Source organism: Thamnophis sirtalis, unplaced genomic scaffold, assembly GCF_051295495.1.
Source record: "Thamnophis sirtalis isolate CommonGarterSnake01/CBP01778 unplaced genomic scaffold, rThaSir2_p1.2 scaffold_3, whole genome shotgun sequence".
Lineage (NCBI taxonomy): Eukaryota > Metazoa > Chordata > Lepidosauria > Squamata > Natricidae > Thamnophis > Thamnophis sirtalis.
The window spans coordinates 27,191,527-27,214,376 of record NW_028261383.1 but is presented as its reverse complement, the minus strand read 5'-3'; the positions used below and the strand labels follow the sequence as shown (position 1 = coordinate 27,214,376).

At 39.4% G+C, this 22,850-nt stretch overlaps 1 protein-coding gene and 1 long non-coding RNA gene across 3 annotated transcripts in view; both read left to right on the top strand.

The window, feature by feature from the left end:
- LOC148047719 (zinc finger protein RFP-like) overlaps positions 1-20,802 on the top strand; it is a 32,904-nt gene extending 12,102 nt beyond the window's left edge. The window contains exons 2-7 of one of the 2 annotated variants that reach the window (XM_087711685.1): positions 8,310-8,405; positions 9,376-9,606; positions 13,802-13,824; positions 15,551-15,669; positions 18,821-18,853; positions 19,637-20,802. In XM_087711685.1, the coding sequence (XP_087567811.1) occupies positions 8,310-8,405; positions 9,376-9,606; positions 13,802-13,824; positions 15,551-15,669; positions 18,821-18,853; positions 19,637-20,151 (1,017 nt within the window). In that variant the 3' untranslated portion in view covers positions 20,152-20,802. The remainder of the gene's footprint in view (positions 1-8,309; positions 8,406-9,375; positions 9,607-13,801; positions 13,825-15,550; positions 15,670-18,820; positions 18,854-19,636) is intronic. The other variant, XM_087711684.1, reaches the window with a different exon arrangement.
- Positions 1-22,850, top strand: part of LOC148047717 (uncharacterized) — a 70,071-nt gene that overhangs the window by 13,472 nt on the left and 33,749 nt on the right. The gene's annotated exons all lie outside the window — the stretch shown is intronic.

The following is a 22,850-nucleotide window of genomic DNA, read 5'->3' as shown; positions in this document are numbered from 1 at the left end:
GTCCCCTCAGGGAAAAGGGCGGCCTATAAGCATTAATAAATACCTAAATACCTAAGCTTTGATCTCTTATTTGTTTAAACAGATTATCCTCAACTTTGACAAAACCAGTTTTTAGGTCTATTTTCCACCTAGCCTGTAATTGGCCATACTGGAACCATATTTGAACTACCTTCTCCTCTTTTAGTACCTCTAAAGATTTTAATTGTAACACCCCCCTTTCTGAAGTGAGAAGTTGTCTGTAAGTGATTCTATCATGTTTTTGTTCTGTATTCATGTTTTCAATTGCATGTCTAGGAATTGCCCACATGGGCAACTTATCATTTAATTTGTGTTGATATTTTTTCCAGACCCGCAATAAAGCATTCCTTAAAATATGATTTTTAAAATTCTTATCCAATTTTTTGTTAAATAACAAGTAAGCATGCCAACCATATACCAAATCATGTCCACTGTTCCCTCTAAGGTGCGCGCGTGCGCGGCCGCGCACGTCGCTAGAAACCTCCGCGCAGAGATTTCTAACTGCCGCGCAGAGCTTTCTACCAAAGCAAACGTGGGGAAGTCCTTTGCAGGCAGCTAGAACTGGCCGCCTGCAAAGGACCTCCCCAGACTTGTTTTGATGAGCCGCCAGTCCTCTTGCTTCTTCTCCTTCACCAGCAAAGCTCCCGCAGTGGTGCCTCTCTCTCCACGCGGAGCACCTGAGCTGGCCCCCGCGTTATCCCTCCCCCTTCCTCCTCTGCCGTGCTTTTGAGGCCACGGGAGCTAGTAGGAAAGCGGCGGAGGTGGAGGCGATGGCAGGGATAACCCAGAGCCCAGCTGAGGTGCTCCGAGCGGAGGGGGAGGCACCACCGCCGCTGCTTTGCCGGTGAAGGAGAAGGAGCAAGAGGACTGGCGGCTTTGAAATGGTCCCGCCGGCTGCAGATTTGATTCAGCGTAAGCAGGGGCCGAACACATGCTGAGCCGACTTTGCGCAGTGAGGCGGAGTAATTCAACCCCCCCCAAAGAACACGTGTCTGTGTGTGTGTGTGTGTGTGAGAGAGAGAGAGAGAGAGAGAGAGAGAGAGAGAGAGTTGGATCAAAATTGGTGGCCAAAGGAGTGGAGGGAGGGAAGGAAGGAAGGAAGGAAGGAAGGAAGCCCTGCCCCCTGTGAAAAAAACTGAAGATGGAGCAGTGAATGAATAAGCCATAAAAGCAACAAACAGTTAATGCGTAAGTAAGCTGAGGAGGAAGTTCTCAACTAAGGAAGCAATATTAGAAAGAAATATAAAAAGCTCAATATGCCAAAACACTTATTTTAGTCTTCATTTAATTACTTGTATTGTAGTCTGATGTAACATCTTTTTAAAGTTAACGTTAGTTAGAAAAGATAGGGTACAAAACTTAAATAATAAAAAAATTTCTACATTCATTTTGAAAAATAAATGCAATACTTGATAAATTTCATATCTTTATTTAAAATAGTTTTGGCATGGCATATCATTTTATTGACTCAGTTGGAAATGATGTGGATGTTGTATCTGATTCTGAGGCATATATATTCTTAAGTAACATAACATATAGCATATTGTCCAAACTTGCTAGACTATTTAATTGATCTTATTACTTTAAAGGGGGAGAGTTTCATGATAAATTATTTTATTACATTTATGTTGTATTTATATATTATATTTATTACATTTATATTCCACATTATATATTTGTATTGTTATTTTAGTGTTTATTGTCAATTTTGATAGATATATTGATATATCAATACTGATTTTAATCATACTAAATAACAATTACTGCTATTATTTATCAGCATTAAATATTTACAGTTTTTAATATTGAGTTAGTCATATTTTAGAATAATAGCGTTATCTTTTAATAGGATAATTGGCAAAATCTAATTCAAATGTGATGGGTTGCATTCCAAAGGAATGTGAGAGGACAGGTTGCCTGCAAAATGCCAGGACCCAGGACCTGTTGGTGCCATGTCTCTCTCTAGCCAGTCTAATGATCTAAAAGCTGAGCAGAAGTCTTTTTTTTTTCAGGGTGAGCGGAAAAGTATAGTGTTTCAGTAGCACATTTTCATGCCTGGCATTCAACAGGCTGAAACCTCGCTCACAATTGGTGCTTGGCGCTTGGAATGTTGCGCAAATGTCCAGCAGACAAGACAGAAGTTCAAACTGTTGCTCTCTTAGGTGCTCAGGCATGAAACTGTGCCGCTCAAACACTATACTTTTCCGCTCACCCTGAAAAAAAATTAGAGGGAACATTGATCATGTCCCTCAATATTCAATATTCTATCGTTGGTTAAATGGGTCCAATCACTAATTGCAGATAATGCCACTGCATCATAATATAATTTTAAGTTAGGTAGTTTCAATCCTCCTCTTTCACGTACATCTTGCATTATTTTCATCTTTACCCTCGGCTTCTTTCCTGCCCATACAAATTTGTTGATACCCTTCTGCCATTCTAAAAGATTCGCATCTCTTTTAAGTATTGGTAACATTTGAAAAAGAAATAAAAATTTTGGTAAAATGTTCATTTTCACTGCCGCTATCCTACCCAGCAAAGATAAGTGCAATTTCTCCCATTTTTTCATCTCCGTCTGTATACTATGCCAAAGTGGTTCATAATTATGCTTATATAATTTCCCATTTGAAGTTAAAATATTAACTCCAAGATATTTGACTTTTTTAACTACCTCACATCCTAGCATCACTCCTAATTCTTCCTTTTGTTTAGTATTCATATTTATGGCTAATATTTTAGTTTTTCCTAAATTTATTTTAAAGCCAGAGACTTGACCATATTGATTAATCGTATTCATTAAGACCGTACTGGAATCCTGCGGTTGTTCCAATATTATGACCAAATCATCTGCAAAGGCGCGGACTCTACATTCTTGCTGTCTAATCTTGATCCCTTTTAAACCATCCAAGCCCTGTATTTTATTCAATAATACTTCCAAAGTTATAATGAACAATAGTGGGGACAAAGGACAGCCCTGTCTTGTACCTTTTTCGATTTGAAAAGAGTCTGTTAAACTTCCATTGACTATGATTTGGGCTGTTTGCTGTTGATATATTGCATTAATTGACCGTAAAAAGCTATCTCCTATCTGCATTTTTTGCAATATCTTCAACAGGAATTGCCAATTAACTCGATCAAAGGCCTTCTCAGCATCCAAAAATATGAACGCAGCAGGGATTTGATTGTTCTTTCCCAAATATTCTAAAGCATTAATGATTAATCTAACATTGCTCTTCATCTGTCTCCCCTGTATAAAACCTGTTTGGTCAGTATGTATCAATTGTTGAATAACCACCATTAACCTATTTGCTAGTATTTTAGTAAAAATTTTATAATCTACATTAAGTAGTGAAATAGGTCTATAATTTTTTGGCTGGGTAATATCTTGATCTTCTTTGGGTATCAATGATATAAACGCTGTTTTCCATGATGGGGGCACTTTACCTTCCGATTGAATTTTGTTAAATAATTCTCTAAGAGGTTCTACCATTTCTAACTGTAAGTTTTATAATAAACCGCTGTTAGGCCATCTGTGCCTGGTGCTTTCCCTAACTTTAGTTGTTTGATTACCTGCAGGATTTCCCCAGAGGTTATTGGTTGGTTCAACTTTTGCCTGTACTCTTCTCTAACTAGTGGAATTTTCTCTTTATCTAAATATTTATCTATGTCTAAACCCCTAATTTTGTCCCCTTTGTACAGTTCTGTATAAAATTCCCGAAATGCCTTTTGGATCTCCTCCTGTTGAAACACCTCCTTCCCTCTATAACACAATTTGGATACATTTCGAGTTTTTCTTTTTTTCCTAATCTGATAAGCCAACCACCTGCCTGGTTTGTTTGCGTTACAGAAAGTGTTATGTTTTGCATATAGTAAACTAGTGGCTACCTGGTCAGAGATCAGCATATCAAATTGGGATTTTAATATGGAGATTGCTTCCTTAGCCTTTATATCGCCTGGATTCAATGTTAATTCCAACTCTTTCCCTTTAATTTCCTCTTCCAATTCTTTTCGTTTTTGCCCTTGTTTGTGTCTATGTATTTTGTTTATGTTCATTAGTACTCCTCTCATATACGCTTTGCTTGCATCCCATACGTATTCCATAGATGTACCCTTATTCATGTTAAGAACAAAGTATTCAGATAACAATTTTTTACAATCATTAATATACTTTTCATATCTAAATAAATTTTCATTCAACCTCCAAGACCTTCTTGCCTGGACTACCCTTCCCAATTCCATCCAAACTGGATTATGATCCGAAAGAACTCTCGCCGCAATCTTTGTCTTCTTCACCCTAGAAAGCAAATCATTAGTAATTAGTATAAAATCAATCCTTGAAAGAGATTGATGTCTATCAGAAAAAAAGGTGAAGTCACATTCCTCTGCATTCCTTTCTCGCCAAACATCTCGCAGTTCGAAATCGTCCATCATGTCAAAAAAAGATTTGGGTAACTTAGCTCGGATTTTAGTATTTGGGCGAGATGTCTTCTTACCTCTTTTGGTGTCAATCACGCCATTCCAGTCACCCAATATTATACAAGACTTAAAGTCCCACTGTACTAATTTAGCATGAAGAGTTCTGTAAAATCCGTCTTGCTGTTGATTAGGGGCATATATTCCCAAAAGTAGTGTCTTTTTCCCTTCTAAGATTAAGTCTAGTGCAATATATCTTCCAAAGGGATCTGCTTCAATTAGTTCAGCTTTAATGTCTTTTCTTAAGTATACAACTATGCCATTTTTCTTTTCCGTAGCAGAGGTCACAAAATGTTGACCAAATTTGGGATTAAACAAGTATTTTTGATCAGTTGATTTGATATGAGTTTCTTGCAGACAAATTATATCATTCTTGAACTGTTTAAGATAATGAAATATTTTCTTTCTCTTCTGTGGAGAGTTCAGTCCGTTAACATTCCATGTCAAAATCTTAGTTGTCATTCTTAGTTGCCTGAAGTTTTTTTAGAGCCTCCTGCATGGCCTGTCTAACCTTTGGCCTGGCTCCTCCCATGGCTTCTGAGCTTGTTGCTGTTACTCCTTGGTCAATGGCCGGTGATTGTTGAGATTGTTGCGTTGTAGCTTGTTTTTCCATTTGTCTGGTAGTCATACGGTTAGGTCTTTGTTCCCTGGCCCCTTGCCCTTCCGGGGGGAGGAGATGGTACATTTTGTCTGGTAGTTGTGTAGTTTGCTGTTTATCTTGTCCTTCTCGTGGTCTTTCTCCATATCCAGATGATTCAGGGTGTCCCACCTTCAGGATGTTGTGATAGAAATCTCGAGCTTTCCATACAGAGTTGAGACGATATCTTTGCTTGTCAAATGTAATTATAATACCAAATGGGACGTCCAATCTATACTGTATCTGACGCTTTCTGAGCTCTTCCACCAGAAAGGCATAATCTCTCCTGGCTCTTAGCATTTGAGGTGGTATTTCTTTCAAGACAATCAAATCCTGTCCGCCAATTTGAAGCCTGGTATTATAGGACTCTTGTAGTATCATGTTTCTGAACTCTCTTGTAACAAAGTATATTACCACATCTCGGGGGAGTTGCTTCTGTTTGGCCGCCCAAGAATTAACGCGATAAATTTTGTCGATCTACCAGTCAAAATTGGATCCCGGTCTTCCCACCAGACAGTCAAAAGCCTCTGAGCTATACCAATTTTTGATTACTTCCTTATTAAAATTATTTATCAACAGGATATCTTTATAATATACACTTAGGGTTACACATTATATCATCAATCCTCTATCAAATATACATAGATTCATTATTATCCATTTTAAAACAAAAAGTTCTAAATTATTCAATTCATATATATATATATATCAGTCTTTCATTGTATCGTTATTAATCTATTTAACAACATAGTTGTATTATCACTTATCTCCTTCAATTAAAACATAAGTAAAACATTTTTCATTTCAGGTTTTTTTTTCCAGCCACTGATAAAACAAATCCCATATCTTATAAAATTGCTCGTCTTCTTGTTCTTTAATTTCAAATGTCAATTTGCTCATTTCAGCGCATACCATTAGTTTTAGAATAACTTCTTCCTGTTTTAGTATTGTTTCATTTTTCCAGTTTTTTGCAAATACAATTCTAGCTGCTGTTAAAATGTTTACAATCAAATATTTTAAGTCTTTGTTACAGATTTCTGGTATAATTCCCAGTAAAAAAATCTCTGGTTTAAGATCTATCTGTTTGTGTATCATTTTCTCCAACCACATGTGAATTTTAGTCCAGTATCTTTTGGCTTCAATACAAGTCCACCATATGTGGTAATATGAGCCCGGTATCTGATGACATTTCCAGCACTTTTCTGATTTATTCTTGGACATTCTTGCAATTCTTGTTGGGGGGTAGATGCTGTAAAACATCTTATACAAATTTTCTCTATATGCAGTTGACATTGTCATTTTATAATTTTGAGACCACAATTTCTGCCATTTCTCTAAATCAATCCCATGCCCAAAGTTTTTCACCCAAGCTATCATATTTTCTTTACCTTGTTCCTCTTGTAATTTAACCTCTAATAAATATCCATATAATTTTTTAATTACTTTTTCATCAGTACCTGTTAAAAAATTATCTAACTCAGTCATTTTGTTGTAAAGACCTTTTGATTTTCTATCTTCATTATATCTAGATTGTATCTGTACATATGAGTACCAATTCATTTCCATTCCTTCTTGTTTCAACTCTTGAATAGATTTGAGTTCACCCTCTAACTGTTTGTTACTTTTTATATATTATTGGGTATGAAAATGCTTCAATCATTGATATCCAGACTGGATTTTTTAAGTAGTGTAATCTTTTAACCTTTTCCCAATTTAATAGCAAAGCCTCCCTTATATAATGTCTTCTAGACTAACCATGTGCTTTAGTTCCCTTATACCATAAAAAAGCATGCCATTCCCATATACAAATGTTCCTTTTAAGTATATCCTTAACCAGAGATCTCATGGTGGACCTAGGTGTAACCTTGTAAAAATCTTCCAAATCAGAGCAGCGGTGTTTTAACAGCTGGAAACAATGGTTTATTTTCAACAACAGAGAGAAACTGACAGCTTGCAAGAGATAATGTTTGCAGTACAGAAACTATCAAATACATTTGAGAAAATGTTTGAAAAATTAGAGCATCTAACAGAAAAAATATGATGAAAAGGATGGAGATGCTTATCAAATGTGAAAAATAGAGGGTAGAGTCCCAAGCAATAAAGTGAAAAATGACTACAAAGAAATCAAATCTGCTGACATCTATGGCAAATGGTTTCTGTCTGAAAATGGAAAAAGTGGAATATGGAAAGGGGAACTAGATGGATGGGAACCCGACCCTAGATGGCAAGATAAGGAAGAAGAAAAAATAAAAGAACTTATGGACTTAAAGGGAGAAATTTTATTAGTAACACCATTGATAACAACACTGACAATTAAAGATAAGCTGATTAAGGAAAAAGAAGAAGGGCATCAAAATAAATAAACAATGAATTGCAAAGAAGAGTCCATACAAACTTGATTAAGGAGACGATTAGAGGACTGATGCCACAAATGGCAGAAGACATGAGACTGTTTCGCTACTGGAAAGATACAGGCTGATAGATGAAAATGTTTAATCTAAAACTAGTTGGACTTAGTGAAATTTAGTGACAATAGATATGGTTAAATAAACAACTGAAAATGATAACAATGTACACATATGTATTGGTATAACAAGTAATAATTGGATATGAATATTGAATGTTACCTATGAAAGGAATATGAGAAATGGTTTGGTTACATATAAAGATTAATAAAAAAGAACTAAATTATGATAATGGATATAGTCAAATAAAGGAGATATAATGATAACAATGTAAATATAGGATGGATACAACATGGGGAAATTGGATGTAAATTGTAAATAGTGATTTGGAAAGGAAGATTAGAAACCTTTGTTACTAAATATTATTGATGTTTAGCTAGAATAGGCCATAAGGAATAGTGTTATTGGGATACTAGAAATAGCAATTCAGATGCCAGTATGTGGTTATGTCTTGAGTTTTGGTATGTTTTATGATGAAGGACGCTTAAACAATTATAGTCAAATGGGGGTAGGATGATGGTAATATGTACATATATATTTGATTTAAAATACTAGAATTAATATGAATCATGGGTGACTATGAAAGAAACACATTAAAATTTTTTGTAACCAACTGATACACTTTCTACAGTATGTAAAGAAAAAGGATTTTTTGTGTTGTGTCTCTTTTGAAAACTAAATTTTTTTTAAAAAAAAACCCTGTATTTCCTCTTCAGATCAAGATTGGGAATTGCCTGAAGGCTCAGATGAACCAGAAAGAAAAAATAGCTATATACAAAAGAGACACAGAGAAAAAAGTGCAGGAGAGGCTTGTAAGTATGGATCCAACAGTGGGGAGCTTCTGAGCCAGGGCTGGGTTTCAACCGGTTCGCACCGGTCCCTGCGATCCGGTTGGTCGCCGAACCCGGAAGTAAGTAACTTCCGGGAACGGCGAAGCCCGCGCCCGCGCCCGCCCGCGCCCGCACACCCGTGCCCGCTCCTTACCCGGTTTTTTTGAATTTCGCGCTTTCCACGCATGCGCAGAACGCCTGCGCGATCCTCCAGGAGCAGCTGGAGCATCGCGCAGATGCTAATATGCATGCGCGTGCTGCGTGCATGCACGCGTGCACCGCGTGCGTGCGCGAGGACGCCACATGCGTGCACACGCGCGCCGTGTGTGTGCGTGAGGACGCCGCCGGCCTCGTTCCAACCGATCCGGTTGGAACGGGGCGAGAAACCCACCCCTGTTCTGAGCTAATAGGAAGGAGAACACTGTCTGCCATCTTTAATAACAGGCAGCCTGTGTTTTAGTACAAGTTCTGACTTAAAGGAAATTCAAGTTAAAGACGGTGTTAGGACACAGAACTTGTTCTTAACCTGGGGACTTAGATGTCACCATTGGCTGGATGAGTCACAGTTGGGTTAAGTGCACCTATCCCATGAGCCGTGTATTATGCAATGGGTTTGGCTTGATTATTAAATTAATGCAAACTGTATTTCATCTTATTGAAAAAATTGTGAACTCAAACATTTCTGTGTCTCCTCCTTTGGGAATCCCTGATTGCCAAAGAAATTTTAATGAAAGATCATTTAAATTGGAGCCTTTTTTAAAAAACCTTTCCCCACTACAATTTTTAATATCAAAAGGAGTTTTTTTTCTCCTTAGGAAATTCTCCCACATCACTTTTGGATTGTTCAAGGAATCCATATATTATAATAATTAAAATTAAAATTAAAATAATTAAATAAAATAATTAAAAAAATAAAAAATATGCCTTTTGCCTTTTCTCTTTCTTGTTCTAGGACCTCATCAAAAAAGAGAAAGAAAATGTAGTGGCTGAATTCAGAGAGCTACAACTCTGGTTAGAAGGACAGGAGAAGCTTCTATTGACTAGAATGGAAGAGACGGAGAAGGAGATTATGGCAAGAAAGGAGAAAGGTTTGGCCAAGCACATGGAGGAACTCTGCTCTCTTGACCATCTCATCCAGGAGATAGAAGAGAAGCTTCAGCAGCCAGCCAGCAAACTCTTACAGGTCAGGCAGGAAGTGGAGATCATAGAATCCTAGGGCTGGAAGGGACCTTGGAGGTCTTCTGCTCCAAACCTCTGCCCAATGCAGGGGGCCTTATACTAGCCCGAAAAAAATGGTTGTCCAAACTGTTAGTGGAATTCTGCAGTGATGGAGCACCCAAAACTCAGGGAGGGAAGCTGTTCCACTGATAAATACTTCTCACTGTCAGGAAATTCTTCCTTATTCCAGAAGTGGTATTCTGCAGGTTCTCCCTAGTTCGGGTGAACCAGTAGTGGCGGCAGTGGGAGGCTCCCCCCACCCATCCAGATGTAATCATAGACGCTCTACGCATGCGCGGAAGGACCGCAGAAGGACCGCACGTGAGTGAAGTGAGCACACGCTCCTGGTTCCAAAGCCGTAGTGAGCGTTTCATGCCTGGTTGGATCTCCTTGTGATGAGCTTCCACCATTTGCCCTCAGGGACTACAGGGAGTAAATCGATGCCCTTTTCCCTATGAGAGGCCTTCAAGTATTGGAAGATGACTGTCATGTCTCCCCTAAGCCTTCTCTTTGTTAAGCTAAGCATACAGAGTTCCTTGTATGGTTTGGCCTCCAGAGCCCTTATCATCTTTATTGCTCCCCTCTGCATTCTTTAGCCTCTCCACAGAATACTCTATTTGTCTTTCCTTTTTTTCCATAAATGTAATTGAAATTATAATAGTGAAAAGTAAAATGAAAATAAAGAAAACAGGGAAGTGGAAAAGGCTAAAAATGGGAAAGAAGTGTAGGATAAAGGGAAAACAAAACACTGTCTTTCAACCTTTTATTGCACAATAAAATACAAAATAAAATTACAGTCTCAGCTCTTATTTTTGAATATTCAATAATTATTAGCCAAGTCTAAAAATAGATTAGTCTAATAAGCAAAATCAAGCATCATTTTTTCTATCTTGGGCACAAAGCTTAGAAGCTGCTTCCAAGTAGGAACAATGGGTCACATCTAATTAGCAGTCAATTTTGTCATTTTTTCTTGCTCCATCACTTTTTGTGGAGATTATAACCACTTGGATTTTCCAGAGTGCCTTGATTCTGGAAGCATAAATGGAGGGTTTTTTATCCTATTGATGCACTATTTTGTTTTTTCAATATTGTAATTGTGTTCGATTCAACTGGGGTATAATTTTTCTTAGACACGAAAGTAAAAAAAGGTGAGACAGGAGCTGACGTCGCAACAGTACGATGTGCAATCTCGGAGCTCCGAGATCGCAGTCAATACTTTTGCCGCTGGACCTAAACTGTCCTGAAGAGATGGTGACAGGGAAGAGTACGTCTTGTTGATCTCAGGGACATCGCAAGTCCCTGATTGATCCAAGAGAATCTCTTCTTGCCGGCGACAGAAGCACAGCCAAAAGCTCCTGAAGTTGGGACAGCTCTGGAACGGGAGGAAAACGGAAAGAGAAAGTGTGTCCATCTGGTGAGGAAATCTTATTGTTACAAAAGAGACTGCCCCCCCCAAAATTAAAGCTAAATTAAATTTGAAAACAGAAGAAAATAAGTGACGAAATTAAGCTACATTGGACAGTATGTTATCCTTTTTTAAATTTACTTTGATGGATGGAATGTTTGCAAATATTTCCTATTTTTTAAAGTGAACGGATTAGTTTTTCTTCTTCTTCTTTTTACCTATGGATTAAAATCCTTTTCTTTATTTTTATAATACTAGTTTGGATGAGGTTTTTTTTTCTATTTTGCTTCACTTACGAATTTTGTTTCTTTTAAGCCTGGAATATAAAGAAGATATAAAAGGAATTAAAAGAGAGTTGTAATATCAGAGGGAAAGAAAGCAACACTGCCACTTGGAGGTTGGAGGCTTGAGTCCTGGAAACATTGCCCTTTCCTCTTTCGCTTTGATCATTTTGACTTTGTACTTCAAGGTTCTTCAATGTCTTTATAGAGAGAGATAAGGAGAAGAGCATGGGTTGTTTTTACAGGTGCTCTTTGGGAGCTTCATTGGCAGCTGGAGAGAAGTGAAAACAAAGCCTTGTTTTGAAAGATTATAAATGAACTTGTGTCAAATCTAATAAAAAGTTTTGAAAGCTAGAGTGGCAGTGTTTACCAGTTGCAACTTCAAAAAGAAATCTTAACATTGCAAAAGATTATGTTTGAAATTCAAAAACTATTAGAAGTAACAGAGAAAATTGAGAAGAGATTGGAAAACATAGATTGTAAAACAGTAAAATTTGATGGAAAAATTGAAGATGTTCATCAATTGGAAAACGTGGAGATTAGAATCCCAACAACTGAAGGGAAAAATGAACAAAGAGTCAAGATAATTGTTGATACCAACAGTGAACTGAGCGTGGTTGGAAATGGAAAGAGTGGAATATGGAAAGAGGAGATAGATGGACAGGAGCTCTACCCTAGATTTCAAGGTATAGAAGAAGAAAAAAGAGAACAATTGATGGAGCTAAGGAGAGAAATTTTGTCAGAATCACTATTGATAACCAAAGATAAGCTGATTAAAGAAGCAGATGAAGGGTTTTGAAATTATATAAGATATGCAACAAGCAACAAGTTGCGAAGAGAAGTCCATACAAATCTTATTAAGGATACAACCAGAAGGCTAATCCCACAAATGGCAAAAGACATAAGACTGCACTATTACTGGAAAGACACAGGTTGATATATGAAAACTTATAATAAAAAATTAGTCAAATTTAGTTAAATTTAGAGCATTATGTAAAAAAATGAAGTGATAATGGATAACATTAGATAAATAATTGATAATGATAACAATGTATTCATATGTATTGGTTTGATAAGAGGAAATTTGACATAAATTGCAAATGGTGACTATGAAAGGAAGTTTAGAAATTCTGTTATGTATGAAAGCTTAAAATAAAAAAATAAGTCAGATTTAGTTAAAAATAATGTATATATATATGTGTGTGTGTGTGTGTGTGTGTGTGATAAAAGGAAATTGGATATAAATTATAAACAGTGATTAAGAAAGGAGGTCTAGAAACTGTTATTAAATATCATTTTTTATTGAGAACATGTCATAAAGCTGTAATGTTATTGGATGATAATGGAAACAGTTAACAGAATGCCATTATGTGGTGTGTTTTTTTTTAAAAAAAATTGGGAATATTTTATATAAAAGGACATAAAAACAATTATAGTGAAATGAAGATTGAGGTATGATGGTAGTTTTATATATATATATATATATATATATATATATATATATATATATATATATATATATATATATATATATATATATATATATATATATATATATATATATATATATATATATATATATATAAATAAAAATAAAAATAAAAATAAAAATAAAAATAAAAATAAAAATAAAAATAAAAATAAAAATAAAAATAAAATATATTTATTTTAGAGTTACAACCCCCGGTATGCCCAAATATGGGAGTAAGTTCACTGCTTCCATTCTCTGTCCATCACCTCGTCACAAGAGACCATCCAGACAGAAACCCAATATTTTTTTTTACTGTTGCCTTTGTTACAACATATCCATCCATCCATCCATCCATCCATCCATCCATCCATCTATATCTATGTCTGTCTGCCTGCCTGCCTGCCTGCCATCTATCTATCCATCCATCCATCCATCCATCCATCCATCCATCCATCCATCCATCTATCTATTTATCTATATCTATGTCTGTCTGCCTGCCATCTATCTATCTATCTATCTATCTATCTATCTATCTATCTATCTATCTATCTATCTATCTATCTATCTATCTATCTATCTCTCTCTCTCTCTATCTATCTATCTCTCTATCTATCTACTTGATTTAAAATATATAACTTGATATGAATTATAGGTGATGACTGTGGAAGGTATGCAAAGTTTTTTTTTGTAACCAATTGACACACTTTCTATAATTTGTAAATGGAAGATGGTTTTGTGGTGTTTTTGTGTTTTTGTCTGTGTTTATTCAAAAATAAAAAAAATCTTTAAAAAATAAAAAAGAAAGTAAAAACAATACCTCTCTAAAAGAGGTTGAACAGTTTGGGAAAAAAGAGCAATGGGATTTTTTTCATTGAAAAAATGGAAGTACTTTATATGTCTTAGTGTCTGTCCAGATGTTTCACTCATTTATTTTGTGAATGTAATAATTTAATTTTATGCATAGGAAATTGCTCCTTTCAATGCTTTGTCTCTTTATTTTTAGGACATTGGAAGCTTCTTGAAGAAGTAAGTAAATCTACCCTTTTCTTTACAGTCTCAGATCAGCAGCTCCTGCAGCAGTTTTCCTATTTTGGAAAGTGCCATTTGTATTTAGCAGTATTTGAATGTAAAGACAACATACTGTATTTCAGGGCCTTTTAGATATTTCCTCAGAGAACTTTCAACACAATATAATTAGCAGTATTTGATATGGTGAATTGTTATAGTCCGTCACACACTCAGCCAGATGTTTAGATTGAATTTGGCCATTTTATCCACTTATTGAGTCTTCCCAAGAAGAGACAGATGTTTGATGGTTTTCTCAGAATTTTTTCTTCTTCTCCATTTTAAGTATACTTTCACATAATGGTTATTCTTCTTTACATTTATCATTCTTATACATTTATTATTTCATTTAATAGGTTATAATATACGATTTGGGTTGCTTTATTTACCATCCCTTCCTCCTGTTGTAACACCACCTTATTCCCTTTCTTTTCTCCCTCCCTCCCTTCTCTACTTTCTTCCTTCTTCTTCTTACCCTTCCTTCTTCCCTTACCTTTCTCCTACTCTTCCTGCTCCCATTCCTACCCTCTCCTTCTCTTCCTCTCTCTTCCATCCTCCTCTCCTTACCTCTTTCTTCTTATTCCCATCCTCCTTTCATTCTCTCCTCCTCTCTCTCTTTTCTATTATTATAGATGTCTCTTTCAGATCTCAGTTTTTGTTTCCTTGGGATGGTACTTCCGCAAACCCAAATATAATTTGATATCATTTCTTATTTCCTTATCTTCGTTAATGTATTCTAACTAGAGCCAAGGTGGCGCAGTGGTTAAATGCAGCACGGCAGGCTACTGCTAGATCAGCAGTTCAGCGGTTCAAATCTCACCGGCTCAGGGTTGACTCAGCCTTCCATCCTTCCGAGATGGGTAAAATGAGGACCCAGATTGTTGGGGGCAATATGCTGACTCTCTGTAAACTGCTTAGAGAGGGCTGAAAGCCCTATGAAGCGGTATATAAGTCTACTGCTATTGCTATATTGCTATTGCTATATTTCCTCCCCCCTTTATATCTCGCTTCTGGATATATACTTATATATTTAATATTTTCTTTTCTATTTAGATGTTTGATGGTTTTAAAAGTATCATTGTAGGATGTAAGCTCTTTCAAGTAATGCAACTATCATAAATTCATCCCATTTGCCAAGTACCCAAATTGTGATTACAGGGACACTGTGATAGACGTTAAGTGCAAAAATGGTTGTAAGTCAGTTTCTTGAGAGCTGTTGTAACTGGTTGCTAACTAATAGACATAAATTGAAGTTTACTTGTTACTGTATTCGTCTCTATTCAATTTCATTGGATTACCTTTAATCCATCAAGACCAGTTTGAATGTTATATCCATCTTCTAAATGATTATCTACCTCACCCACCTTAGTCATTAGTTGTCAGTCATTTGGTAAGATGTAACCCAATTTATTTGGCCAAGTGATTCACAATAATTTTCAAGAGTGGGGCCCATATTTGAATAGCTAGCCAGAGAAATGACTGAAGCCTGGGAAACAGGAGTGATGTCAACAGGAGTGATGATTTACCACCAGATTACCAGGAGCCAAGGAATTAGCAACACAAGAAAACAACAATCAATGAACTGGCCATCTACACTCCACTTAACAACTAAAAGCTACACACAACCAGGCATCACAAAGCTTCTTCCATTGGCAAGATGATAAATGATGTTCTTTTGTCTTGGCAGGTACCAGGCTAAGAAAACGTATGAGAATCCAGTGGATTTACCTGAAGACCTGAAATGGATAATCTGGAATCACAGTGATACCACTGTGTTTCTGAAAAGTACCATAAAAAAATTTAGAGGTAAAAAACAGCCATCAAGGTTTTACACTGGATGACATTTTGATCCCAGAGCATCCAAGAAAGATTCTGGGTTGATGTCATGTGGATCAAAGAGGGATCAATTCCAGGATCAGTAGAAGAGACAGCCTCATTTCTCTGTGGACAGGCCTTGTGTCTTTCCAAGAGGGGGGAACAGGGGCTTTCTGGTTTCTCCCATTAAAGATGGGCTACCTAAAATACAGCTACTCATAATCAACCATTTACAGATAGTCCTTGACTTACTACAGCTCACAGTCATCATTCAGTTATAATGGCACTGAAAAAAGGTGATTTATGACCGTTTTTCACACTTATGACTATTGTAGCATCCCCACAATCACATGATTCTCCAAAGTAGCCTGTGGAAGGAGTCACTGATGGGTTATTCTCACGTCCAATTTGTCCAGAGACTGAGGTTAAAGTTGAGGCCACTTCCCTCTACTTCCTCTGCATGGCTCCAGTTTAATCTCAGTCTCGGCCCATAAGAGTACTGTTTTTGCATGGCTCTTCTGATTTAACTTTTGAGTGAGAATTTTTTCCTATCCTGACTTCTCCCATCTCTTCTCCTATCGGCTCCCTTGTGTGTTTGCTGCCAGGCATAAGCAGGGCTTTGCCAAGGGCTTTCAAGCCTCCGAGACCATTGGCGGCCATTCCATTGGGGGTTGCTGGAGCTCTGCAAGTCGCGGAGGTGCGTGCAAGGCAGAGCTCCTGTTTTTTCGGACCGCGTGGTTGACGGCCATTTTGGAGAGGCGGAGAGCAGGCTCTCGTGTCTGGAGCGCAAGGATCATTGCTCCTCTATATTCGCCAAAGGCACTGTTTCAGAGCCACTGTGAGTGCTGGAGGGGCACAGGAGGCAAAATTCCTCCGTGAATCAGGGACAGTCTCCTGCTGCGCATCCCAGTATTGGGGTCCGAGCTGTGGATCAGCAATGCCATCTTGGCCACATATGGGAGGCATAGTTCCGTAGGCCCACCATAGTTCCGTGGGCCCGCATCCATGCCAGGGAGCTGCAGTGGCACCAGAGGGATGGGACCAGTGATGCAACCTTCAAAATCCCGTGCCACCCCAGGTTCAACTGTCTTCATTGGTGGACACACCATCCGATTATTAAGAGGTTTCTTCAGGGGGCAGCTAAACTTCGGCCTCCTGTGGTTAATCGGTTCCCCACTTGAGACCTGCCCACGGTCCTTCAGATGCTGATTGAGGCACCTTTCAAGCCTTTGAAGATGGTGAGCCTTCAGTTTCTCACCCTTAAGGCAGTTTGCCTGGTGGCAATTACATCCGCCAGGCGCATTTCTGAGCTTGGCGCTCTGTCCTCTAGGGCTGACCTGTGCATATTTCATGACAACAGGGTCATTCTTAGGCGTGACCCTTCCTTTCTGTCCAAGATTAACTCTCTCTTCCATAGGGCTCCAGAGGTAGTTCTCCCGGATTTCTATCCAGCGTCAACCAGGGAGAGGGAATGTTCCTGGCATTGCCTGGATGTAAGAAGGGCGCTGTGTATCTGAAACGCACAGCCTCTTTCCGGAGGTCGGAGGCGATCTTCGTCTCCTTCCAGCCCTCTACCCTAGGGACAAGGGTGTCCCCAGCTACTATCGGCAGGTAGATTAGATTGGCCATCACTAGGGCGTATGAGGCTCGCAGGCTTCCAGTGCCGGCTGGCATCACGGCACATTCCACCAGGAGTGCGGCCACGTCTGCGGCCTGGTCGACTCAGGCGCCCATTGAGGATATTTGTAGGGCAGCCACCTGGGCTTCGCCCTCACCTTTCATCAGGCATCACCAGCTGGATGCTTATGCTTCAGCTGAGGCTTCTTTTGGTAGGAGGGTTCTGCAGGGAGTGCTGGACACTCAAGTGACTCAGGCCCAGTGATTCCCTCCCATCGACATCAAGCTTTGGTATGTTCCATCAGTGACTCCTCCCACAAGCTACTTCGGAGAATGTCAGTTGGTCTTACCTGAACTGCATTTCTCGAAGTCCTGCGGGAGGAATCACTTTCCACCCTAGTTGAGGCGCTTGCCAGTGTAAGGGGTCCTGAGCCAGGTTTTTATTGGCTGCTGGGTCAGTCGGGGTCCTGGGTTGGGGTGTTGTCTTTCTTTTACCCTTCCTTCCCAGGTTCTTCTTTGGAACATTGACCTTCGATTAAACTGGAGCCATGTAGAGGAAGTAGAGGGGAGTGGCCTCAACTTTAACCTCGGTCTCTGGGCAGATTGGACATGAGAATATCCCATCAGTGGGACTTCGAGAAATGAAAGTTCAGGCAAGACCAACTGACATTTACTTTTGGATGCTTGACAAAGGGTTCATATTTATGACGGTTGCTGTGCTGTGATCATCTCTTGTGACAAGCAAAGTCAATGGGGAAGCCAGCTTCATTTAACAACCGGGTTACCAATTTAACAACTGCAGTCATTCACTTACCAAATTTCTCACATAGCAACATAAATTGTGGGCTCTGTTGTCATTGTAAGACTACCTGTGTTCTTTGTATCCCAAATCCATATGCACTGATGACTGGGGAAGCAGAATAAGGTTCCACTAAGTAGAATGGAATAGATGCAGGTAGTTCTTGACTTACGACCTCAGTTGAGCTGAAAATTTATGTTACTAAGCAAGGCAAGCAAGTTAAGTGACCTTTTTTGCCAGAATTATTCAGAAAATCATAATTGTTGTGAATCGTGGTTGATAAATGAATCTGGCTTCATGCATTGGTTTTGCCTGTCAGAAGCTCCCCAGGGAGGTTGAAGAGGACAATCCCAGAACCATCGGATGCTGCAACCATCGTAAATACAAACTGGTTCCCAGTGCCTGAATTTTGATCACGTGACTGGGGAGGCGGCAACAGTCGTAAGTGTGACAACCGGTCATAAATCAGCTTTGTCATTGCTGCCGTAACTTCAGTACACAAATAGTTGTAAGTCAAGAACTACCTGTATATGGAATATATAGTAGAATATATTTATACCTGATGGAATATATATAGTCAACAATGGCATTTTGGCTTGTGGCTTTCCATATTCCTTATTTCCTGATTTGAGTCCAAGGAAAGCAAACCAGGGTATCTGAAGGGAGGCCCTTCTGTTGCTCCGATTCCAGTGATGAGATGCTGAATTCCTCCCTTTTCTTCCCCAGATACTCTGGAAAGTGGACTTCAACTACACAAAGGTAAATATGAGTTGTAGGAATTGCTATTTTAAGCTCTGATGCCAGTAACTTTAAGAGAAATATGATAGAGTAACCAAAAAAGAAAAATACAGGTTTAGATAATATATAAGACTATGATGATCCAGTAAACTTTAATGATTTTATGAACTATTACCATGATGGTGAACCTATGGCATGCGTGCCACAGGTGGCATGCGTAGCCATTTCTGAGAGCACGCAAGGCGTTGCCCGGTCAGCTCCAGCCTGCATGTGTGCACTGGCCAGCTGATTTTCAGCCGTTTTTTGCCCTCCCCAGGCCTTTCCTGAAGCCTGCGCAGGGCAAAAAATGGCCCAATGGGCCTCCCGCAATTCCAGAGGCTTCAGTGAGGCATATTCACATGTGTGCACAGGTGGGGGGTGTTTGTGCATACATGCGTGGGGGGGGGAGGGCATTGCATTATGGGTGTGGTTAGCCATCATTGAACTATTACTTGCCATTTAAATGTACAATATGAGCTAATGCAGTGGAGACAAATTCATTGTGTGTCTGATGCACACTTGGCCAAATAAAACTGTTGTTCTGTTCTGTTCTACTCCTCTATTCCTCCTCCGCTCTGTTCCACACATAATCTAGAAAACTGAAGTAAATCTTCAGGTGTGGAATGAAATATCTGGACAAATGGGAAAATATGAAAGGAATATTGAATTCCTACCAAGCTAATAACATCCTGTTGATTTTACTGCCGGAAGCTTTTATTCTCCTTCCTCCCTCACTCCCTCACTCCCCTTCCCTTCCCTTTACAGTGAATGTAACTCTGGATCCATACACAGCCCATCCTGACCGCCTTGATGTCTCCAAAGATCAAAAAAGTGTCAGAGGAGTTGAGCCAGTTAAAGAAAACAATCGTTTCTCAGACCGCAACAGATTTGTATATAATCCTTGTGTCCTTGGCTGTCAGATGTTCTCAACAGGGAGACATTTCTGGGAAGTTATGGTAGGAGATAGAGGAGGATGGGGTGTAGGGGTTGCCAACAAGCCAGTGAACTTAACAAATGTTGATGAGCAGACCAGGCGGTGGGAGTTTTGGAAATGTGGAGGGAAACACACGGCCGCCTCTCCGTCAGAATGCTATGACCTGTTCCTGAGTGAGGAGCCCAAGAGGATCCGCGTCTCTCTCAACTGCGAAGGGGGACAAGTGAGTTTTTTTGATGCCAGCACAGCAACTCTGCTCCATACATTCTCAGACGCTTCCTTGGTTGGACTGACCCTTCTGCCCTATTTCTGTTTGCCTCTTGGTGCCTGCCTGACACTCCCCTAAAAGAAGGAACCTCCATAGACAAAACTTTGGAAAAATCCCTATTTGCCAAGCGGGGATCTCTGAAAGCCTTTAAAGCAGAGTTTCCTTAGCTATTTGCTACTTCAGCCTCCTTTATTCTTCTGACACTGATCACTCAATCAGCCAATGAAGGAATAACTTGATCATCATTTCTATTTCTCTGCATAAAAAAACCAAGGTGTCCTAGGAGCTCTATGGGCTTTAGCATCGTGTATCAGCATTAAAGATATAAGCCTGTCAATCATGATTTTATATGTCTGTCACAGCTCCCCATCCCATTTATGGATCATGCTTGTTTGTTTCATGTTAGTTGCAGTCAATGATTGTGTAGGTGCCCATAACTTGGTATATTCTGTAATCTTTCCCTTCATTTTTTCTTTCCTTCCCCCTTTTTAGCCAGTTTCCTTTTGACACATAATTGTCATGATCCAACAAACCCTAGCAGGGCTTCAGCAAGTATTACTCTCAATATAAGCTTTATAGCCTCACAGGTTTATTATTATTATTATTTTTTACAAATCCTAGTTCTTTTTCTATCTTTTTATACTTACGTAAGTTATCTAAAATAATTATAGGTGAATCATGGATTGTGTCTGATCACACTTGGCCAAATAAAGCTGTTGTTCTGCTGTATTCCGTTTTGTTCTACTTGACTCTATTTTGCTCCTCCACTGTGTTCTGTTCTATGCAAAATCTAGAAAACTGAAGTAAATCTTGGTGTACAATGAAATATCTGGAGAAATGGGAAAATATGGCCTGGGACTGAAAGGAACATTGAATTCCTAGCAAGCTAATAACATCCTCTTGATTTTACTTCCTGACCATAAGTTGGTGACCATAAGTTGGTGAGAGACGAGGTCTTTGGGAGCAGAGAAATTAGGTCCTTTGGGTCAAAGCAAATAGCAAGGTTGGAGCATCAAGGTTTCCTCCACTGGAGAAGGAAGGGAGGGAATGGATTAAGAGAGGGAGTGATAGGGTTAGGGTTAGATAGAGGGGGAGGGGAAGTAGGTGTAGAGGGGTATGAGAGAAGGAAGAATGAAAGTTGGAGGGGGATGAAAGAGGGTGTATGGTGGGCTAAGGCGGTATATTGGGTTTGTATTGTAGGGGGCATTTTCTATAAAAGTGAGGGCTGTGTTTATTACCCAATGTTATATGCCTCGGTTGCACAGTAAACATGTGATTGTATAGAATGAAATGGAAATAAAAAGATTTGTAAAAAAAAAAAAAAAGGTTTCCTCCACCATATGGGCCATCAGACTGATGAAAGCAGATGTTTCCTGTGCAAGATCTTCCCTTTTGTACATGCCTGTGATACCCTGACGGTCAGAGAGAAAAGGGCTGAGCTTCCTCACATTCCAACATGTGTCCAAAGTTCCCTCTGGGGAATCCTTCTGACTCTTGCCAGTTGAGAATTGAAACATGGCAGCCTCTTGCTCTGCCTTATTAATGAGTCCCTCTAGAGTCCCTGTTCAAGCTTGGCTGTCTCACCAAATCACTGAAAGCAAAGTAAATCATTTTTCACTCCCAATCCCATTAATCTCATCTGCAAGAATGGAGCTAAAGAGAATTGTGCAGGGAGGCTGGAAGAGGAGGAGCACAATGAAGCATTTGAAGGACTTAGCTAGGGGTCTTCAACCTTTGGCCACTGTAACACGTGTGGACTTCAGTTCTCAGAATTCCCCATCCAGCATGGTGGAGCTGGAGGGCAATCAGCAGAGGGGAGGTCACATGGGAGACTAGAGACCAGGGGAATTGACCAGTGGAGCCAGGAGATGAAGAAATGAACAGAGGGGCCAAGAGCGGTAGAGGTAATGAACGGATCTTGAAGGGGTGCAGCTTAGTGGTAGCTGAAGGGGGGTCAGATAGACTGGAGGATGGGGAAGGTAACCTAAGTGAATGGAACAAGAAGGCCAGAGGGGTGCCAAACAGCTCGGAGGTTAACAGAGGGTGGGAAAAACATAGTGGGGGAGTTCTTGGAGAAAAGGGAGCAGACGGGACCTGGAGACTAGCAGCCCCATCGGGGGAATTCTGGGAGTTGAAGTCCACAAGTCTTACAGTTGCCAAAGTTGGAGGACTCTTGACCAGGCAATGGCTTAGGTGTTGTTTAAAAAAACAATCTCTTCCAGTCCTCGAGGGGCTGTTTGGAAGCTGAACCCCATTCATACAAGAGGCTGTAGAGTTAAATATGCTGGGGGTAAAGACACACACAAGGCCTGAAACTGTAAGTATTGTTCTACTTTAGAGTGACATTATTAGTTTTATGCTGTTTGAAATGAAACAAATCAGTGATTATTAAGTGTAACAACAGAAAAAGAAGATGAAGAAGACAATAGACAAAAACAAGACATGCCTTCTGTTATCAAGATAGGAGATGTGAGCACTATGGGGACTAAATGTGTCACTTGGCTCAAGCCTAGGTGACCAGATTTTCAGATTGGAAAAGAGGGACACCCTTTACCGGGGGGGGGGGGGGGGGGGGGCTTGATTAAAAAAAAAATTTTTTGTCAAAAGGTCACCCCAGGACACTGAAACCAGCATAAATACGAATCTGTTGCCAAACAAAATTTTGATCACGTGACCATGAGGATGCTGCAACGGTCGCTAAGTGTGAAAAATGGTCGCAACGGTCGCTAAGTGTGAAAAATGGTCGCAAAAATGGTCCTTCCTCCCTCCTTCCATCC